This window comes from Aethina tumida, chromosome 6, assembly GCF_024364675.1.
Source record: "Aethina tumida isolate Nest 87 chromosome 6, icAetTumi1.1, whole genome shotgun sequence".
NCBI classification, from domain to species: Eukaryota; Metazoa; Arthropoda; class Insecta; order Coleoptera; family Nitidulidae; genus Aethina; species Aethina tumida.
In genome coordinates this window covers 18,667,514-18,690,641 of record NC_065440.1, presented here as the reverse complement: position 1 = coordinate 18,690,641, position 23,128 = coordinate 18,667,514, and the positions used below count along the sequence as shown (strand labels likewise).

The 23,128-nt window shown below is 30.6% G+C and overlaps 1 protein-coding gene across 4 annotated transcripts; it reads right to left on the bottom strand.

Moving 5' to 3' along the window:
• Positions 1-114: 114 nt before the first annotated feature.
• On the bottom strand, positions 115-22,997 carry LOC109597800 (scavenger receptor class B member 1). Of its 4 annotated transcripts, none has more exons than XM_020013572.2 (9): positions 22,837-22,997; positions 10,964-11,105; positions 7,618-7,709; positions 7,394-7,554; positions 1,563-1,905; positions 1,115-1,508; positions 943-1,061; positions 763-888; positions 115-709 (listed from the first exon to the last, which is right to left on the bottom strand). In XM_020013572.2, exons 2-9 carry the CDS (start codon positions 11,088-11,090, stop codon positions 416-418), a joined length of 1,656 nt encoding a protein of 551 aa, XP_019869131.1. In that variant the 5' UTR covers positions 11,091-11,105; positions 22,837-22,997; the 3' UTR covers positions 115-415. The 4 variants fall into 4 exon arrangements, with proteins under 4 accessions (XP_019869131.1, XP_049824854.1, XP_019869130.1 ...); XM_049968897.1 differs by having other exon boundaries at positions 22,842-22,997; XM_020013571.2 differs by lacking the exon at positions 22,837-22,997 and adding an exon at positions 22,225-22,242.
• Between the last annotated feature and the right edge of the window lie 131 nt (positions 22,998-23,128).

Below are 23,128 nucleotides of genomic sequence, written 5' to 3'. Positions count from 1 at the left end.
CAGTTTCAGTGTCTAAATCTTTTAAAAGTATTAGTTCGTCCACTTACAAATAGATGGCGCTCTATCCAAAATTTGGTTTTTGAAATTTTTGGAGTACAAAGTAAAACAAAACCATTTTAAAAATACGTTTATTAGAAAAATATATACAAAATACCATAAAATCTAGCTGAGCAATTTTTCGCGCAATTCGTAACAATCTACAATGTAGTACCATTATCAGGGTTAACGGAATCAGTCGCAATAAAACAAAACAAAACAAAATTGGATGTCTAAACCGATGATCCAACGAATCCGATCAACCGACGCACGTTTATGAACTCGTTCATCAGCAACTTGACTAGTCTAAAATTCATTAAGTCAACTATATGATGAGGGGATGAATTATAACACTAAAAAAAATTGCACCGTCACACAATCAGACTTCGATTTCCTCCCGCAGGTCCAACAGCGTGTATGTGTCCCGCCTGCCGATCATCCTGTTCAGCTGCGGCTGCGAGATGTACAGACTGCCCCGTCTCAGCCTCCTCATACCCACTTCTATTGTCTCTTTGGTGAACACCAGCGATTTGTATGTGTTGATGAAGACGCCTATTAGAACGCAGCTGCCCAGGAATATGAAGCCGTAGGTCATCAGTGGGCAGGCCACGTCTGCGAACGTCGTTGCCAGGTACATCCAGCGTCTTATTGCTGGCGTCACATCATCGATACCCTTAAAAATGAATTAGTAGTACTTTGTACGTTGTAACTGAAGGGTTTAGGTACCTCCTCCACCCACATGATGGGGAAGATTATGCTGGGAAAGTTCTGGACGGCTGACACGTAAGGTGCCTGGTCTACCTTGAGGTTGAGTTGGGCACGTACCTTGCCTTCAATTGGTACTCCAAGTTTCTACAAAAAAATCCGATTAGTTTAAAGTGTTAAAGTTATAACGTTGTTTATTACTGGTTGTATTTTAAAATACGACTGGTGTTTCTCCCTCTGAGGGTTAAGGCCTTGGAAACCACTGAGGAGTTCCGGATCAGCATCCAAGAAGTGTGGGAAGGATAAATAAACGGGAGCATCTGCAACCAACCAATTATAACAAACTGGAAACAACAATTATCAAGATATGTACCAAATTGGCAGGGAGAAATGTTCTGCAGCCCTTTTGGAGGGCAAAACTCATTGCCAGGACAATAGCATTTGTTGTCAGGGTACTTGTCGACGCTTTCAAACATGGTATCAGGTGGTGTGTACATGTCAACGGATATACCATGCTTGGTCATCGGTCCTCTGTATTGCAGCGGCATAATCCTGCACAAATCCTTGTCGTAAATATGCAACAGGTCTTTTTTAGTGAAGTATCTGGGTGGGAAAAACGAGCCCTCACTCGCCTGCAAGGCGTTGCACGGCGCGTCATTCCAATAGGGCAGTTTCGTGTCCCCATTGAGGCGGTCCAACAGTCCAAACTCGTGCATTCCTTTCATTCCGGTGTGAATCGTGTGTACTTCGTTCAACGTGCCGTTTCTCTGCAACATTCTCAAATTAATACGCATAAAATTGTGATGGTTAAAGTGGCTTACGTTGATTAACAGCCCCATTTTGGACATGGGACGTTTGCGTTTCGGGTAGAACTGGTGGGCTAGGGCCACCAACTTGTCTTCGTACCCGAAAACCAATTCGTCCGCCGTGATTGTGACGAACGGTTTGAACTTTCCGAGACTCAATAAAACTGATATTGTCTTTTGAATGAAGTAACCAAGTGTATTCGAATAAGTGGATAGAGTTAAGAGGGGGATGTTCGGCACTGTTATTTTCTGGTCTTTGTTGACGGACAGTTCTGGCACGAACTGGAGGATTTTCTTGTGCTGGTAGGTCAGAGTGCCGTTGTCGTGGAATTTGATGTTCACCTTTTCCATCTCCTCCCTGAAAATTGGAATTGCTTTCATATGACCTTTACAAGAATGTTAGAAACCAGTTAATTTCTTTAGGCTTACAAACGATAATGCATATTTTTATTCACGTTTCAACCACAGCAAACAAAACCTTTTGTGTTATTGTTTGCCACCAGTTAAACGAAAGTCTAAACTAAGAAAAAGCCTCATTCCAATTATGATACTGCAAAATTTTTCGCCATCTGTTTAGGAACGGACAAAAGAGCGGTTTCAAAGTTATGGCGAGAACGAATTAAAAAGAAATGTTATATAATGCCGAGCAAGTTCTTTTAAACGATCCGAATGTTTCGTTTTGTTGCACAAGAGTGAAATGTGCTGCAGGAGGAAACCGTAAAACTAGAACGGCATCGAAATCTTTTAAATCAGGCTGCCTTTTTTTTTATCCGCAAACCCACAATTATTACACCATTGATTTTTATTTAATTGTTATTATGTGTACACGTGTTATTAACGAGCTAATATTGGTTTTTGGAAAAAGAAATGTTTGTTTAATACATTTTTTTTTATTACAGGAAATTGGTTTAATATTAGAGGAAAGTTATATAATTTCTAAGAAGGAAGAAATAATTATATTTTGGGTTTCTCGAAATGTATTTAACAGTTATACAATTGACCATTTTGTAACCAATTCTGTATATACTGAAGGTCGTTAGGAAGGTTCTTACATATAGTAATATACTAATTCTGTGCATATTTAAGGACGTTGGGAAAGTTCTTAAACTATTTTGTACACTAATTATACAGTTTAAACCTTCTTAATCACTTCTCCAAGCAATTAGAATCATTGTAATTGTTTTTAAGCAATTTTGTGGACTAATTATATAGTTTAAAAGTTCCTAAACAGTTATTCAAGCATTTAAGATTATCCTGTAAGTTTTTAAACAATTTTGTGTACTACTTATACAGTTTAAAAGCTTCCAAATACTTCTGCAAGTAATTAAGATCGACTTGGAAGTTTTTAAGCAATTTTTGTATAATAATTATACAGTTTAAAATTCCCTAAACACTTCTCCAAGCACTTAGGATCAATGTAAATGTTTTTAAGCAATTTAGTGCACTAATTATACAGTTTAAAAGATCCTAAACAGTTATACAAGTATTTAAAATTTGTTCTGTAAGTTTTTAAACAATTTTGTATACTATTTATACAGTTTAAAACCTCCTAAATACTTCAATAAGCAATTAAAGAACCCTTTAGAATCAAGACAGAAATTGGTTAAATGTTGGAAGAGAGTTAAATAATTTAAGGCCATAGAAAATGATTATTTTTGTTCCTTGAAGTATAATTTATAGTGCCTAATAATAGTATTTATGACAATTTTGATAAATAATTAACAAAATATTGACAATAAAAGATAATTATCATAAAATTTTCATTTAAATACACTTAACTAAAACTAAATTGACCTCGGCACCTTAGGGCATGATTTTATTCATCACCAAAACTCCTATTAATTTCAATTATGACCTCCAATTAATAAAATGCATGAATAATCATTTTTAAATTTGTTGTAAATTATTGTAACAAGCTAAAAAAATGCAAATTACTTAAAGTTCAAGTCGATTTCAGTTTCATAACACGGCAAAATGTACAAAAATTAAGTCATTAGTGAATGTGTCACAAATGAATAATAAATAAATCGCTGTAAGTGGAGCCTGAGGCGATGTTGACAAACGCCATTGTCCGAGATGTGCGACCACACAAAGTAAAACGAAACCGTCCAAAAAATGTACAACGTCACCTTTTTACATAATACACGTGTGTCGTCACACACACACACACAGAAAACATCTTGCGAGTCTCGAAGTCTCGATCTTCGAGCAACGAGTTTCTCCTATTATATAATTTATCTGTCGCACCTGATTCATGCATCCCCCGGGGGCACCGAGTCGAAGTACTTCGTACGTAAACGGCAAACGGGAAGAGACGGTGACGCGGGCGTAGTGGGTTAGGAACGTTCCCCGACCCTGTTTGGCACGTACGAATTTTTTTAATTGGCAGTTTTGAAAGCCGAATTGCATCGCGCGACCGTGACACACAATTGGTACAGGAACAAAAGATGCTGATACTCTTGATGATGCCGCACGCGACACTTACTCTACACCTTGGCATCTTTCGGATTTATTATTTGGACGTAAAATTGTTTGCTTTGTTTACAATGTTATTGTTTTTAACACGTAAATGAACAAGTGGTGCATTAATTAAGTTGCAACAACATAAATTCGGTTGTTAACAGGTGGTTCTTGCAATCATTGTTCCAGAACACTGCATTAATATAGTGAAAAAATATTAGTTATTGTTTATTGTTGACCTGTTAATGGATTTTAACCAATATTTGCTTCAATCCGCGTAAATAAAATATTCTAGACACTATAAAGGTTTAAAATTTGTAAGAAAATTGATAATTTAAGATTTTAAATATAAAAATTATCGAATTTCAACTTAAAATATTAAAATTTTGTATATATCAACTGGGAAGGTTTGAAATTTTGTAAGAAATTTGAAAATTTAACATTTTTAAGACATATATATCAAATTTCAATAATGAAAAGGAAAATTTAGTACGAAAATTAGAAAATTCACAGTTTAAAGGTAAAATTTATCAAATATCAACAGTGAAGGTTTGAAATTTTTTAAGAAATTTGTAAATTTAACATTTTTAAGATATATATTTCAAATTTCAATAATGAAACTGAATGAAGACGGAAATTTAGTACAAAAATTAAATAATTCACATTCTAAAGATAAAATTTACCATATATCAACAGTTGAGGTTTGATATTTTGTAAAAAAATTGAAAATTTAACTTTTTTCATATAAAAATTTTGAAATTTCAACTATGAAGAGTAAAATTTAATACAAAAATTAAATAATTCACATTCTAAAGATAAAATTTATCATATATCAACTGTGAAGGTTTGAGATTTTTTAAGAAAAATGAAAATTTAACATTTTTAATATAAAAATTATGAAATTTTAACTAGGAAGAGAAAAATTTAATACAAAAATTAAATATTTCACATTCTAAATATAAAATTTTTTATAAATCAACTGTGAGGATTTGAAATTTTGTAAGAAAATTGATAATTTAAGATTTTAAAGATGAAAACTGTCGAAATTTAATTATGAAAATGAAAATTTTGTAGGAAAATTAATTCTATAATATTTTAAAGATAAAATTTACGATATTATTGAAGATTTGAAATTTTGTAAGAAAATTGAAAATTTGACATTTTTAACAAAAAATTTACCAAATTTCAACAGTGGAGAGTTAAATTTAGTACTAAAATTAAATAATTCACATTCTAAAGATAACATTCATCCTATATCAACTGTCAAGGTTTAAAATTTTGTAAGAAAATTGAAAATTTAACATTTTTAAGATAAAAAGTACCAAATTTCAACTAAGATTAATGAAATTTTGTAGAAAAAGTAAATAATTCTCATTAAAAACCAACTTTTTTCAATTAAATTTGTACGTGCACCTGTGTAGGAGCCATAATAAAATTGCAACAACAAAAACCAGATCGTTAACACATATTTTTTGCAACCACGTTCCAGAACGCTATCTTAAACAATCATAAAAATGTTACTTTATTGTACATTGTCTTTTTAACTTGCCGATAAATTATCAATTTATCGATTTACTCAAACTTTACGCCTGATAAATTCACAACAACTCTCTCGTGCCTCGCCTTTAAGGCGACTTCATACCCCAATTCCGACAAAACGGGCCGCTAACGTCGCACAAGAACTTAACGTCCGACTTTACGCAGAAAAGGTCGTAAATAAAACGAGAGTAAATCCGTCTGCGTCGAGTCTAGACGCCGAAAGGTGAACGTACGGTGTAACAGGTGCCGTTGCCAAAGGCGCACACGCTGCATTATCCTTGGCGTTTGCCTTACAAATCGAATTACAATATGTATTGTTTATTTATTTATTTTTTTTGCTGTGGGAATTTGCGGCCACCACTTCCGGATTCCGATGATTCAGATTCGACATTGAACTTCACCAACGTTTATCCATTGACGGGAATCATTTTTAATTATCCATTTAATTTTTGTAAGTTCGTTGTAAGAACGGTATTCGAGTAATGTGGACGCCACTGAAAACGTCCGTTATGAAACATGCAGTAAAATTGCGAAGAGATGAAATATCAAACGTTGTTTTGTAACTGTGACGAAACGCACCGATCGAAAGGTAATTCGCAATGGTTAATTGTTTCGTACGGTAATTGAAGCGAGCAGACAAGATTATCTCTTGACACACTACGTTTTTTTTTTGTTTATTTAGTTCTATAACTTTAATTCACTTTTCACAACTGTTAATCGTCTTTCTTAATTGTTTGGACAGGATTTTTGTACATTAATTATTTGGTTAGATTAGGTTAGGTTAGGTTAGGTTAGGTTAGACTAGGCTAGACTAGGTTGGGTTAAGTTAGGTTAGGTTAGGTTAGGTTAGGTTAGGTTAGATTAAGTTAGGTTGGGTTAAGTTAGGTTAGGTTAGGTTAACACGAAGCTTGATCCACACAATATGTCAATTGCTAAAGAGAGGTTAGATTAGATTAAGTTACGATAGGTGGATAGGTTAGGTTACTTTTAGGTTAGGTAAACACATATTTTCATAACTCGAAGCTTGATTTACATAATACGTAATCAATTATGTCAATTGCTAAAGTAAGGTTTACAGTAAGGTATCAGATTTATAAGTAACTTGTATTATTAAGTATATGTTTAAATTGATTTCTTAAAATATAATAAAATGTTCTACTTGTTCAGCAATAAACACTATAGGAATATAAGAAGTTAAATACAATCTTAGAATATACAGGGTGATTCATCTAACATATCTATTATAAGTTTGCAGAGAACAAAAAAAGGTATTGATTTGAAATTTTTGACTGATTGATGGTCTAACTTAAATGTCTGTAAAACCACCAATTTTAATGCCTTGTCATACTCATTAGCCAAGAACCATTCTATAAGGAGCCATTATTAGCACTTCCAAATTTTATACAAGTTGTTCATTATTTACGTTTAATTTTGTGGAACTTAAACTTTGTTATTTTCAATAGAATGTATGTTTTAGCATAAGTAAATTGAATATTAAAAAACCTTTCAGTTGGTATAAATATTTGGCATAAATAAAATGAATATAACAGAGAATTTACTAAATATTTAATGTACACTTAGGACAATGAGCATTATTTGAATCACCCTGTATAGTAAAAATAGGAATGAACTAATAGTTAAACCTTGAAACAAAATATTAGAACGGTAACAAAAAGAATCCCTCAAAAATTTTGAAAATAATTTAAAGGTTGATTTACACCATACGTAAACGCTCCTAAAGCGAGGTTCACAGACAAGAATGTGTTTCCAAGGTAGTTTTCAATGCTAGGTGTCGCAACAAGCTGACCCATTTTCATTTAAATATAACATATAATGTAGATACTGACCTGTAAACAAAGGGTCCAATTTCCTGCAGTCTGGGCTTTTCACCATCGTTCAAAAAGGTGTCCGGATTGGTCACGTTAAAAATGTAAACCTTCGTCAGTCGTATCACGCCCGGTTTCTGCCAATACTGGAAGCTGAGCGAGCCGTTCCACAATTTCAGGTTCTGCAAGGTTAATGTCAATCAATGTTGAGGTTTTTCGGGGTTGGAAAACTGTTTTTCCCATACCTGTAGTATGACGTAATCGACCCACGGCACCGAGGACAAGATAATACCGATGACCAGCGTGAAAATGCCCATCAACACATATCCCAGGCGACCTGCAAAACGCCCATAAAATAAATCAAATCCTATCGGACTCCTTGACCTGAAATATCAGATTTAATTAATAATTTCGTGGTTCGATTGTGCGGTGTAGTGCGTCCCCACTTCTAAACAGAATCCGTTTGACATTGTAACGTTGCTACGAATTTTTTTCTCATTCGATCTTTCGACTTCATAAATTTGCATCGTCTCTCGAAGGTGATAAGTGTTGGGCAATCACCATCGATATGAGTAAAAATATTCGATTTTTCACCTTGGTTCGTTACATGTTTTGTCCATTTTTATTATCTCACAGTATTTTATTAATTTATGACTTTCAAATTCAGTAAAATAATTACAATTTTGTGTGGACTCTGTGGAAGGATCCAATAAACGACACGTGTTAACACTGATAAAATGAATTCTTTGTAACACCAATTATGCAATGGTTTAACATTAGTTTAAATAAAAAATTTGCATACTCGAAGACCTAGATATTCAGATGTATGTAAGTGTCATCACATTTATTGTAAAGTTTGTCTTTAATATATAGTCTCTCTTCAAAGTTTCAATTCCCCTGTAACTTGCTTAATATTTACAGGATTATACTGTTTTATATATACAAACAATTCTAAAATAATATACTTTTTAAAATGGCCATTAGATTTACTATAAAACATGTCGTTAATAAATGATCTCTGTGTTTTGTTATTCCCTCTGTAACTTTGTTAGTATTTACAGGATTATATTGATTTATACATCAAAACAATTCTAAAATACTGTACTTCTTAAAATTGTTATCAGATTTATTATAAAACTTGTCCTCTTCAAACTTCCAATTAAATGTACGAGAACAACTGTATGACTTATTTTGTTATTCCTTCTGTAACTTGGTTAATATTTACAGGATTATTTTGTTTTATACATCAAAACAATTTTAAAACAATGTAATTTTTAAAATTGTTATCAGATTTATTATGAAACTTGTCATTAATAAATGATTCCTCTTCAAACTTCCAATTAAATGTACGAGAACAACGGTATGACTTATTTTATTATTCCCTCTGTAACTTGGTTAATATTTACAGGATTATTTTGTTTTATACATCAAAACAATTCTAAAAAAAATGTATTTTTTAAAATTGCCATCAGATGTATTATGAAACTTGTCATTAATAAATGTTCCCTCTTCAAAGTTTCACCTAAATGTACGAGAACAATTGTATGACTTATTTTGTTATTCCCTCTGTAACTTGATTAATATTTACAGGATGATATTGTTTGATACATCAAAAAAATTCTAAAAAAATATTCTTTTTAAAATCCAATGAACGACACGTGTTAAATTAACAAAACACATATTTTTAAAACAACAATTATGCAATAGTTTAACCAAAAAAATTTGCATACTCGAAGACCTAGATATTCAGATGCATATTCGATTTCGTTTAGACTGGTTGAATATTTATGAGTGCGCTGAAATTATTTTTACCAGACACGTTTTTTTACAACGAATTAGGAAAACGACATTTTTATAAATAGTTATAATAGTGCGAAAACATTTTTTTCTAACATTTAATTGGCGTCGATGTTTGTTGTGCATTTAATTAGTCGTTACAGTGTTTATCGATTCGCATGAGTCCATTACGTGTGTTCACCATTAAATTGTGGCCAACTTTGGACGCGTTTCAAAAATGGATCTGTCAGTCAGTCAGTTTCGAAAAATGTGGAAAAATGTGCAATTTCTTGTACTGTATCCGGTTTATGCGGTGTGGCAACCCGCAAACGCAACGTTATATAAAAATCCGAACCTTGACTCGATGTGTTTTCTCTTTGCTCTCGGTGCGATAATCAAACAAAACGATTTCTACATTTTCCTATTGTATAATTCACAAAAATCTCCGATTCAATGTCAAATTTACTCATCACAGTACACAAGCATATAAAAACCATAAGCCTCTTTTTATTGCAAATTAAATGCTTTATACAATATTGAAATTAATTTCAATTCCTAAATTCTAAATTGTTATTGTGGTTTAATAGTAGTAGTTTATGAGTACCTCTGTATACTGGTTAATATTCGCAAGATAGTATTGTATTATACATCAAAACAATTCTAAAACAATGTACTTTTTAGAATTGTTATCAGATTTATTATAAAACTTGTCGTTAATAAGTAATCCTTCTTCAACAAATGTATGACTTGTTTTGTTAATCTCTCTAATGCTTGGTTAATTTCTACAAGATTATATTGTTTTATACATCAAAGCTATTCTAAAACAATGTACCTTTTAGAATTGTCATCAGATATGATATAAAACTTGTTGTTAATACGTGATCCTTCTTCAAAGTTCGAATTAGATATATGAGAACAAATGTATGGCTTGTTTTGTTAATCTCTCTGTAGCTTGGTTAATTTGTACGGGATTATATTGTTTTATACATCAAAGCTATTCTAAAACAATGTACTTTTTATAATTATCATCAGATTTATTATAAAGCTTGTCGTTAATAAGTAATCCTTCTTCAAAGTTCCAATTAAATGTACGAGAAGAAATGTATGACTCGTCTTGTTAATCTCTCTGTAACTTGGTTAATGTTTACAGGATTACATTGTTTTATACATAAAATATATTCTAAAACAATGTACTTTTTGGAATTGTCATCAGGTTTATTATAAAACTTGTCGTTAATAAGTAATCCTTGTTCAAAGTTCGGAATAGATTTACGAGAACAAATGTATGACTTGTTTTGTTAATCTCTCTGTAGCTTGGTTAATGTTTACAGGATTATATTATTTTATACTTCAAAATTATTCTAATTCAATGTACTTTTTAAAATTTTTATCAGGTTTATTATAAAACTTGTCGATAATAAGTAATTCCTCTTCAAACTTCTAATTAGATGTACAAGAACAAATGTATGACTTGTTTTCTTATTTCCTCTATAACTTTGTTAATATTTACAGGATTATATTGTTTTAAACATCAAAATAATTCTAATACAATGTACTTTTCAAAATTGTCATCAGATTTATTATAAAACTTGTCATTAAGAAGTGGCCTCCCTTCAAAGTTCTAATTAGATGTACAAGAACAAATGTATGACATATTGTTTTATTCCTTCTGTAGTTTGGTTAATATTTACATGATTATATTGTTTTATACATTAAAACAATTCTAAAATAAATAACATCCCTTGGAAACTTGATTTACATGATACGTAGAGTGGAACGTTCATGTCTAGAGCCAGAGTTAAGTAAATGACTTACCGCAATCAAAAGATTGCGAAATGAGCATCTGTATCGGGACGCCCTCTTTATTGTTTTGCTGACCGCCCTCAGGGCGGATCTGAGACCTCGCATACTGTGTGATCCGGAAGTAATGGTGGAATTTCATCTTAGTCTTCGGCCCCTGCAATAAGCAAACACATAATTAGCACATTTTAATGCATTTCTGCTGTACAAATAAGGAAACGTATCGGTTTCGTTGCTTTCTAACGTTTACCACGGTAGCTCAGTTTTATTTATTAGTTGTCCGATTTTGCGGAATAATAACTCCCACGTTTTATCCAATTTTCACGCGAAACGGCGCCTTGAACTTGTAATAATTAACCGGCGGGTTTTTATTGTCGCTATTTTTGTAACTCGCATCGGAATTTACGGTGTCCGTCGACCTTTGGCGAAAAACAATCATTTCTGGTTAATTTCTTGTGTTTCCCCTCGTACTTTCTAAGGCACAACGTAGGAAACGGCAGACCGTCAATTTTCCCGATCAATGGGTCAAAACCGGCGTAAAGACACACTTTTGCATCGTAGGTCGTCGGTTTTGCGAAATGACGGCAATTAAACGAGAAAAGGGGGCCTCGAAAATCGGACTTTGTCAATTACGATCGCATCTCGCATCGATTTCGAATCGATTATCGATCTTTAATTGTAATAATGATCGTAAATTGCGACGTGCCGTTCACGTTACGGCCGCGATCAATTAAAAACGCTTCCTGGGAATTGTTTTCGTCCTGGACAATTATTCGACGTATAAATTATTTCGTTCGCTGACGCAAATACGAACGTGGACTGCGACCTGTCCGTTTGTGCTCTCCTTATATAAAAAAAAAAAACGTGAGGGAATCTAATAAATCTTTTCCTTTTATGCATTATTAATAGGAGTTTTTGTTACAATTTAATAATAATTATTGTGTGTTTAATAAAGATTGAGTTTTTCACACAATTGTAATTACTTACTGATAATGATACTTTAATTAGCATAATTAACTGGTCTGTAACATTGCATCTTTTTGTTAATTTGTGCATAAAAAATGTTTATTATAAAACTTGTCGTTAATAAATGATTTGTTTTCAAAGGTACGTTCGAGATAGAAGGACAAGTGCATGACTTGTTTTTTATTCCTTCTGTAGCTTAGTTAATATTTACAGGATTATATTGTTTTATACATTAAAACAATTCTAAAACAATGCACTTTTCAAAATTGTCATCAGATTTATTATAAAACTTGTTGTTATTAAGTGATTTCTCTTTAAAGTTCCAATTATATGTACAAGAAAAATGTATGACTTATTTTGTTATTCCCTTTGTAACTGAATTAATATTTACAGGATTATATTGTTTTATATATCAAGACTATTCTAAAACAATTTAATTTTTAAAATTCTCATCAGATTTATTATAAAACTTGTTGTTATTAAGTGATCTCTCTTCAAAGTTCCAATTAGATGTGCGAAAATAAATGTATGTCATTCCCTGTGTAGCTTGATTAATATTTACAGGATTATATTATTTTATACATCAAAGCTACTTTAAAATAATGTAACTTTTAGAATTGTCCAATTCTAATTAACTGTACGAGAACAAATGTTTGACTTGTTTTATTATTCTCACTGTGACTTGGCTAATATTTACAGGATTATATTCTTTTATACACCAAAACTATTCTAAAACAATGTATTTTTTAGAATTGTCATCAGATTTATTATAAAATTTGTCATTAATACATGATCCCTCTTCAAAGTTTCAATTAACAGTACGAGAACAAATGTTTGACTTGTTTTATTATTCCCACTGTAGCTTGGCTAATATTTAAAGGATTATATTGTTTTATACATCAAAATCATTCTAAAACAATGTACTTTTTAGAATTGTCATCAGATTAATTATAAAACTTGTCGTTAATAAATTATCAACTTTCAAAAGTCCAATTGACTTGTTTTGTTATTTTCCCTGTAACTTGGTTAATATTTTCAGGATTAAATTGTTTTGTATATCAAAATTAATTCTAAAATAATGTACTTTTTAAATTTGCCATCAGATTAATATTATTAATAAATTACTCCTCTACAAACATCCAACAAGATCTGCGAGAATAAATTTGTGACTTATTTGGTTATTCTCTGTATATTTTGGTTGATTTTTAAAGAATTTTATCATTATGTACGTCAAAATAATTCCAAAACGATGTACTTTTTAAATTTGTCATTAGTTTTTTAGTAAAATTTGTCAGTAATAAATAATCTTTCTTTAAAGTTGCATTGGATGTAGGATAACTGGTTCACATTTTTATGTAATGATTAAATCCATTATAGTATTTATTATGAAATTGATGTTGTTTATTGTTAATGAACCTATAAATCTACATAAATTTATACTATTTATAAATCCTCTAACTGTAAACAGGTTTTTATCCCTCACTTAGATAATTATTGATCGTAAATTTAATAATTTAATTAGCAATTTTCAATTATCGATGGATATTTTATTAATAATGACTTGTGTTTTTGAACGTTGGTGCTTCCAGTAAATATTATTTTCTATATTATCGAACAGACGAGTAAAAGTTTGGCAATAATTGATTTTCATTAAAAACAAAAACCACGATTAAAACGTCAAAAATTAAACAATTTTTGGGATTATGTAAATCAAAACAACTAGTACAAATTTCCTGAGAAAAAAAACTATACTATATATACTGCCACAATGTCAAGGCTGAATTGAAAGACGTTTACAGAATTAATTTAAATAACATCTATTCAAATTAATTAATCCCGATTTGAATAGACAATCGGATCGATTCATGAATGAACTTTTGTCATTTATTTCTAACTATAAACTGGAACATAAACAGTAGACGGTCAATTTTTTTGAACAAATATTATAATTACCAGATGAACCGTTAATCAACGAGATAATTGAGGAATCAAGGACCAACGTTGCCTTTGAAATTATGCGTCTATTACACGAATATTCCTCCACAAATGACCAATTATTAATTACGTACAATTTCCAAGATTACTTCAGTGGCGAAACGACATTGATTTTTTCACCATGACCATAGATAACACCGATAATCTTTAATCGGTGTTTGTTCGGGTTTTTAGCGCACACCAAAGTAGTATCAAGGTTGAATGGATTTTTTGTTTTTAATTCATTCGTCGGAATTAAGACGATCCGAAGCAGCATTGACCCCATGAGAGATTTTATTATATATGGACATTATCATAAATCCGACGTATTTGCGTTTCCCGATTTTTGACCTCCCGACAAACCTGAACTGAGTCCACGCGACCGAATGTTTACGGATGCGAGGACACTTTCGCAATTATCGCCAAAATCGTTTCGTAATCATCACTTTCTTAATATTTATGAGATTGAGTCGTTTTGGGTGTCAAAATAATGATGATTTATTGTATTTTTTTTTTCGTTCGTGATTGTAATCAGATTTGTTGTACAACTTGTCGTTTTTATGCAACTCCACTTCGAATTTGCATTAGAGAATTATGACTTACTTTGTTAACCTCTTTGTAACTTGGCTGCCATTTACAGGATTACATTAACATTTACATCAAAAAAATTCTACGAGAATGTACTTTTCAAAATTGGCATCAGATTTATTATAAAACTTGTCGTCAATAAATGATCCCTCTTCAAAGTTTCAATTAAATATATAAGAACAAATGTATGACTTATTTTGTTATTTCCTTATTAATATTTACAGGATTATATTGTTTTATACATCAAAACAATTCTAAAATAATGTACTTTTTAAAATTGTTGTCAAATTTATTATAAAACTTGTTGTTAACAAATGGTTCCCTTTCAAAGTTTCATTTAGATGTACGAGAACAAAGATATGACCTTTTTTGTTATATCCTCCGTAGCTTGGTTAATATTTAGAGGATTATTTTGTTTTATACATCAAAACAATTCTAAAACAATATACTTTATAAAATTGTCTTAATATTTATTATTAAACTTCATGTTAATAAATAATCCCTCTTCAAAGTTCCAATTAGATAAACGAGAACAAAAGTATGACTTGTTTTGTTATATCTTCTGTAGCTTGGTTAATATTTACAGGATTATTTTGTTTTATACATCAAAACAATTCTAAAACAAGATACTTTATATAATTGTCCTAAAATTTATTATAAAACTTCATGTTAATAAATAATCCCTCTTCAAAGTTCCAATTAGATATACGACAACAAATGTGCGACTTACTTTGTTATTCCCTCTGTAAATTATTTAATATTGACAGGAATAACTTATATATTATATCAAAATAATCTTAAATTATTATAATTTTTAAATTTGTTAATAGATTTGAAGTAAACCTTGCTGTTCCAAAGTAATTGAGCTTTAAAGTAGCATTGATATGATATTTGGTGAGTCCCACGCAATAAAGGAATTATCGTAGTTTCGCAACATTTAAAAGCAAAAATAATAATAAAATAAATGTCGTGTTGTCTTACGACTATTTCCTAAGCAGTCATTATAAAATGCAAGAACACACGAACACACTGTGAAGTTTTAGGAAAAATCAAGTGAGGCAAATTGTGCTAATTATCTGAGTCGGCGGACGATGACGTGACATTAATCACAGTCATTTTATTTTTTTTTTTCCTAATTATTTTAATCATTTACATTTTTGGTGGATGCACTTGAGACTGCAAGGTCTGCTTTATATTACTAAAATCGATTGTTATTTTTAACTAATGTACTCCTTTATTGTCTGTCTAAATGCACAACAGACAACAAACAACCATTAACAAGCCTAAAAAACGCTTAACATTTAATGAACTAATTTTGTCATTGATTAATACCTTGAAATATTTTATTGAACGGACGAATATTTTTGAATACATTAGAACGGAAACGTTTGTAAACGTTCAGATGAAGATTTACATAACCCCCCGTACCGTTTTATGTATTATCCACATTACAAAACCATTATTATTCCAAACTAATTATATAATTATCCTACTTGAAAAACTTAATAAATTTCAACACTTTCCCAAAGCAAATGCAAGTACGCTGCCCAGTGCAAAAATGGCACGGTTTTCCATTAACCATCTGGCGTTCAACTGACCTTAATAATAGTTTAAATTCTATTTATTACCAATAATATTATAATAAAAGCCCCAACTCGGCCTTTCATTCATACAGAAGAAACAATAATGTCGCAATCGGACAGTGGAATCGTGGATCTCTGAAAACGTAAAAATTGCATGTGTTACGCACTGAGTGACATAACTGACTTTCCATTTTCGAAAACGCACCAACGATACGAACATTTTATGTAATATCATCTTAAATATTGCTTGTTTATGCATTTTTCATTACGTTATACTCGCATATTTTGTGGAACTTTGGATTAGACAACGAAACGACAAGTTTCTTAATAAATCTAATAAGATTATTGAGAAATTCATTAATTAAAGATTATTTTAATAGTATATATAGTAATATAAGTTAAGATCTTTTGAATATCAAATAAGATTAAGGGGAGTAAATTTGGAAAGGAATTACTTATTAACAACAAATTTTATAATAAAACTATTAATAATTTTAAAAAGTACATTGTTTTAGAATTGTTTTGATGTATAAAACAAAATAATCCTATAAATATTAACCAAGTTATAGAGGAAATAACAAAACAAGTCATACATTTGTTCTCATATATTTAATTGGAACTTTGAAGAGGGATCATTTATTAACGACAAGTTTTTTAATAAATCTGATGACAATTTTAAAATGTTGTTTTAGAGTTATTTTGATGTATAAAACAATATAATCCTGTAAATATTAACCAAGTTACAGAGGGAATAACAAAACAAGTCATACCTCTGTTCTCGTATATTTAAATGGAAGAGGGAACCATTTATTAACGACAAATTTTATAATAAATTTTGTGTCAATGTTAAAAAGTTCATTATTTTGGAATTATTTTGATGTATGAAACAATATATTCCTGTAAATATTAACTAAGTTTCAGAGCAAATAACAAAATAAGTCATAAATTTCTTCTTGTATCTCGAATATAAACATAAAGTTGCATTATTTATCATAAATGTGATAAGATATATCGAATGTAACACATATTATGCAAAGAATATCATTAAATATTAAATAATCTAAAATTAATCAAAGATTTTGTTCTACGAAATGTTAATTAATTATTAATAATCATGTGACAAGGTTAAAACAAATTCAAACCTTCATAATTTGTTAAATGTTACCGCTAAACTGTAATTAATGTCTTAAGATGTAATAAAAATTATCAATGCCCTAAATAACAATTGACAGAAACCGTAAACGTAGTCGTTAATTCCATAAAACAAGGTGATATCAAAACCTGAATTTCGTTTTTAAAATCAAGAACGAAGTTTGTTACCTGGATTTCAGGACGTTCACACTGAAACAGACGAGGAACTTTCGGGCCAAAATTCTTTTCTACCTACCACTCATTTGCGTCATTATTAAAATAAATAAGGCAAAAAAATTGAAATATAGGAATTCAACAATCAATATTGGTGTGAACTGTTAGTTTGTTAAATATTATAGTCACCCACTTAAAGGATATTTGCACCAATCAGCACAATACACAAAAACTGAACCGGAATGCACATAATTCGCATTAATATACGGATTATCTTAATGCACATTAAAATTGGAAACTAATCTGGACGCAAATATGTGTAATCAATAAGTGTAAATTGCTTCACGAACCAACAATTATATTGTCTGAGTTGTTGATTCTTTTTTGTGCGTAATTCGAATTTTACGACTGTTAATTTGGACAAACACTCTTTAGGATGGGCAGTTAAAGGGTCTTTGCACGTAGTTTTGTTTGTCGTGGTAAAATAGTATAAATCGTGTTTGTGGGAACTTAACACCAAAACAGAATTAGTAAAAGTCCAACGTCTAATCAAGTTTCAGAGACTCCATTTAGTTTCCCACTAAAGTAGATTTCTGTAAAAAAAGTCTTCTTTGCACTCAGAAATAAAAAGTAATAGATAAAACCAACTCAATAGGAGAATAGGAAAAAAGTTTGTGTTGGTACCATTTGATCTACTAATGTAGATTCCTGTAAAAATAACTTCTTAACAATTAACCATTTAACCATTTAAATTGAATTAAACAAAAAGGGATAAATAAAACACAGTAAATCAGACAACATTGTATTACCTACTAAAGCAGATTCCTGTAATAATGTCTTCTTAACGCCCAGTCCATTTCACGAGCAACTGAACAATTTAATAATATGTAACAAATCTGATGTTAATCAGAACATAAATGCACGTATTTAATGTATTCGTGCCAACCTAAACTGATACAGTTCGACTTGTCGGTTCTTCCTGTATTTGTTTGTAGTTGTGAAAGTGATAATTTTATGAAACATGCATGGAACAGCACTTTTATAATGGTCTCAAAGTTGAATTTGTTTGGGCGTTCACTTTGATGATTGTCAACGATTAAAAACTGAACTTTCTAGCTGTGTTTTCAGATTGCTAGGAATTTTGTTTCAAGGTAACATTTTAAGACGAATGCAGGTTTAAGTAACAATTCAATTAGTCGCGATTGGGTTTATTAAACTTTAAATTAATTTAATGATTTGGTGTGTGTGTGTGTGTGTGTGTTACACACGATAGAGCACGAGTTAACGAAAAAAAAGCTTTGTACAAATTACAAATAATAAAACTTGCAAAATCGAATTTATACGTCCCGAATGTTATTTCAATAATTATACGGTAAAACGTAATTATGGATCAGATAATAAATGAAAAAGCAATTAGCCAACAGCAAAACCAACTGACCATTGTATTATAAAATAGTAAAATTTAATTAACACAAGATCTGTGCATGTTTCGGTGCCGTTTTCGAGTTATATCACTAACCCAGATACACGTACATTAATTAAAACAATTAAATTTTTTCGACGAATGTCACAATGAACATGTTTAATGGCACTTTTCGACGGTTACGCAAAAACGGTTTGGATAATAATTCGAAGGAAAAAGAATGAAATAAAATCGAAGACTCAGACACAATTTATTAGATAATGCAGAAAATTCCGTTTGTCGCCCGACTGGAAATTATATAAGTGCAACGTTTGCAGGTTGCACAATTTAAACACGGCTGCACTTCTGTAACGTGAAATTTCTACCAGTGGAATTTATTTATGTTAAATTTAACCATTTTTTTTTCTGTATAACCAGATACATAAATTCTGGCTTGTGCAACTGGACGAACAAAAAATTGGGGGCAGGGAAGGAACATTTACAGGAACCTACTTCAGAAACCATCCATCTTTTTATTTCGTCAAAAACAACGACTTCTTAAGGCAATGACCATCGAACGACGTATAAATTTTATTTTATTATAAGTTAAATTTGTTTAAACGATATTTTTACTGCTTAATCGAGACTAATTGAATCGTTACTTATTGCGAGTTTTTCTTAGAATGTTACCTTGGAACGGCATTTTAAAGATAATACACAATCTGAAAGCATATTTAGAAAGTGCAGTGCTTCAGTAACCTTTAACAGTCTTGAAGAAATCACCCATGAATCAATCAATAACTTTTGAAATTATTAAAAAATATTGTCTAGCTGATATTTTCATTAATGTCTCATATAATTATCACTTTCACAACTGTTACAATCGACGGACAAATACAGGAAGAACCCACAAGTCGAACTGTATCAGTTTATGATTATATATGAATTACATACATGCGTTTGTGTTCTGATTAATATCACATTAGTTATATGTTATTAAATTGTTCAATTACTCATAAAATGAATCGACTATTAAGAAGACATTAAACAAAACTAGGTGAAAGACTTTTAAACTTTAAAATCTGACCGGTTGTTAAGAAGACTTTTTTACAGGAATCTACTTTAGTAGGTACCAACTGGAGCCAAAATAAACGAAACAATGTACAAACTTTTACTCTTGGGTTATTTATTTATTACTTTTTATTTCATCAAATATAAATTGGCATTTCTCTGCAGTAAAGTTGTTGATAAGGCGTTGATTTTTAACAAATTTTGTTCTATTTTTTAGTTTTCTTAAATCTATTTATAATTAATTTTAAAACAACAAACAAAACTACCTTTAGGACTTTTAAAATCTAAACTATTTATTTGACCTATTATTAAGAAGACATTTTTACAGGAATCTACTTTAATAGGTAACAAAAAGGTATCAAAATAAATATATAAACTTTAGTTTTAGTGTGTTTTTATTGATTTCATTTTATTTCATCAGATATAAATAAATTGGCAATTCTCTTAAACATTAAAATCTAAATTACTTATTTCACACATTATGAAGAAGACATTTTTACAGGAATCTGCTTCAGTGGGTAATTAAATGGTTCCAAAACAAACGTAAAAATGTACAAACTTCTGACTGACTATTTTACCATTTAGTGACTTATTTAATGCTTTTTATTTCATAAAAAACTTTCAAATTTTTATTGGCATCTGCAATAAAGTTGTTAATAATATTATGGATTTTAACCAATTCTGTTTTATTTTATAGTTGTAATTTACACTTCACCTTAAAAGATAAAAAAATAAGGACAAGACTCTTAAACTTTAAAATCAAAAGGGTATATTATAAAGTGTTAAGAAGACATTTTTACAGTAATCTTCTTTAGTAGTGCACTAAAACATAAAAACATAATTCATTATTTACTTTCTATGGACTGTATTGTATTTATTCGTTCCGTTGCCTTTTAAACATCCAATTTTAAATTGACTTTCCCCCACAACAATTCTATAATTAAGCTTTATTCTAGAAAAGAAAATACAGGAAGAACAAACATATCGAACTCTATTGGTTACTATTTAATATGCAAGTTCAATCGTATGCAATACAAATTAATTACGTGCACTTGCGTTCTGATTTGTATCTAATTAATTGCATATTATTAAAGGTTATTGATAAAATGAGCTTTTAATGATTGTAATTTATACGTATTGTTTTAAAATAAACAAAAATTTAACGGATTTGAGTTCGAAGACTATAAAATAATGTAATTATTGTTTTGTGATGTATTTTTAAATAAATTACACACATTTATGTTCGGATAATTTCGAATATTAATGAGCATTTACATAATTTTATACATATTTATTATTACTGTTACTTTTATGCGTTTAGTTTTTATGTTTTTGTTGAAGTCAAACAAAACTGGTTCAAATTATTTATGAAATTGTTGCGAATTTATGAAGTAGGAGTTGTGTATAAGTAATTAACACCAATTAGAAACTAATAAAGTGATAGAGTAGCACACATTTATTTTTATATATTTTTAACTGCTGTGTTTGCTTTAGTTATTAAATTGTAGTTTTTGGGTACAAGTTAGGAAGGGGATTCTCCCTAAACAAATAGTCTTAATTGTAAGTGCAAATTGAAAGTCTGCAAATTGATGATGCACGAAAAAAACCGAAAAGAATAAAAATAAAGCAAACATCCTGATTAGTTTTGCCGTTTTAGAAAATCATTCTAATTACATAACGCAGATTAAAATAAAATGAGATTAGATGGATGCTGCGAAACGTTCAATTAACACTCGACAGAAAAATTTCACTGCCCATTACGTAACGAAATTATCCGCCTGTTCTTCAATTTATCTAAAACGTGTCAAGTTCAGCGGTAAATTGCGGATAAAACGTGAAAGCTGCGAAGCCGAATCTTCGTATCAACTAAAACCGATATTACTTTCTATAGCCATTGCGCGACTAGTCACTCGAATTCCTTCCTTCAGTGTTGCTGAAACAGGACTCGGAGAACCGGTCACCTTAGGTCCAGATCGTTTCAGGTAAACTCGAAGAAAGGGGTTCGTGCTGACGTCAAACGAATATTTTGATCACTCAGTAAGTTTCCTTTGCTTTTATAACCTGCTCGGGAGTTATTTAATAATATTTTTGTGTGATGCAATCGAATGCAGCACAAATGTTAATTTACTTTCACTGTGTTTGATTTATTTTGGTACGGTACCATTATTTTTCTTGCAATTTTGGTTTTGCAAGGTGGAAACCGCATTTCATCTCCTTCAACGTTTAATAACTAATAAAATAAACGGTACCGCTTCATTCCTAAAACAGTACTACCAGTACTTTTGTAATCGACCAGTATTAAAACTGTTATATTATGAAATATATCAACAAAAAAACATAAATGTTAATTTACTTTCACTGTCTTTAAGTTTAATTTTGTACCGTACCATTTTTTCAGTTTTATTGGCCTTCCAAGGTTTTTCTAGGGTGGATGTTTTGGATCAACGGTTCACTAAAATAGTAACAAGAACCCATTGGTTTGTTTATATCAGAACTACAACTGAAGTAGTACCAAGTCAACCTATAATCGATTCTTAGATGTTGAAAAACCACAAAAAAAGATTAAAGTTTTGGTCATTAAATAAATTTCTAGATAAACAATGAAAATACACATTTCAATAAATCGGTACCGAAAAGTACTGAAATCATTTTCAATAATTTAATTGACTTAACCACCTTATTAATATTAAATAAATTATCTTTTGTCATAAAATGTCTCACCTATAAATCAGTACCAAAGAGTACTCAAAATATTTTCTTCACTTCATAGACAGTACAGAGTAGTTTTCTTCAGTTTTGTGACATGCTTTGAATTATTTTAATAACGTAAAAATAATTTTTTAAAAACAACATATATGAATCAGTACCAAAGGTACTAAAAAAAATATTTTCATTTTTGAAGCACGTTTCCATTTACCCAATTGACTTGAAAAGCATTGAAAATTCTCTTTCATTATAATTTTTATAAATTAGTAGTGAAGAGTACTGGAAAAATTTACCTCACTTTTGCATCATGTTTCCAACAAAACTCACCACCGGTAAATCACCAAATAAATAAATGTCTGAGACCGAATCTCGACAATCGAAACGAAATTTTATCACCCCCTCCGTTAGATAAGCCACTCAATGATAATAGTACGGCACCGTTTGGTACCCCGGAGCCCGCCGGAGTGTGTAAGAAATCGAAAGCGACTGATTCGGATGTCGCGCTCGCCGAAACGCTGTTAACATGTTCACCATGTTCCGGTGGGGACGATACCATAATTTTTTAGCATGGTACTGATAAAGTAC

Excerpts from the sequence above, each read along its gene's own strand:
- LOC109597800 (XM_020013571.2), bottom strand. Across the intron at positions 7,710-10,963 it reads TTCGCAATCTTTTGATTGCG|GTCGCCTGGGATATGTGTTG; the intron begins GTAAGTCATTTA and ends GGCGTTTTGCAG. Across the intron at positions 1,509-1,562 it reads AAATGGGGCTGTTAATCAAC|AGAAACGGCACGTTGAACGA; the intron begins GTAAGCCACTTT and ends AGAATGTTGCAG.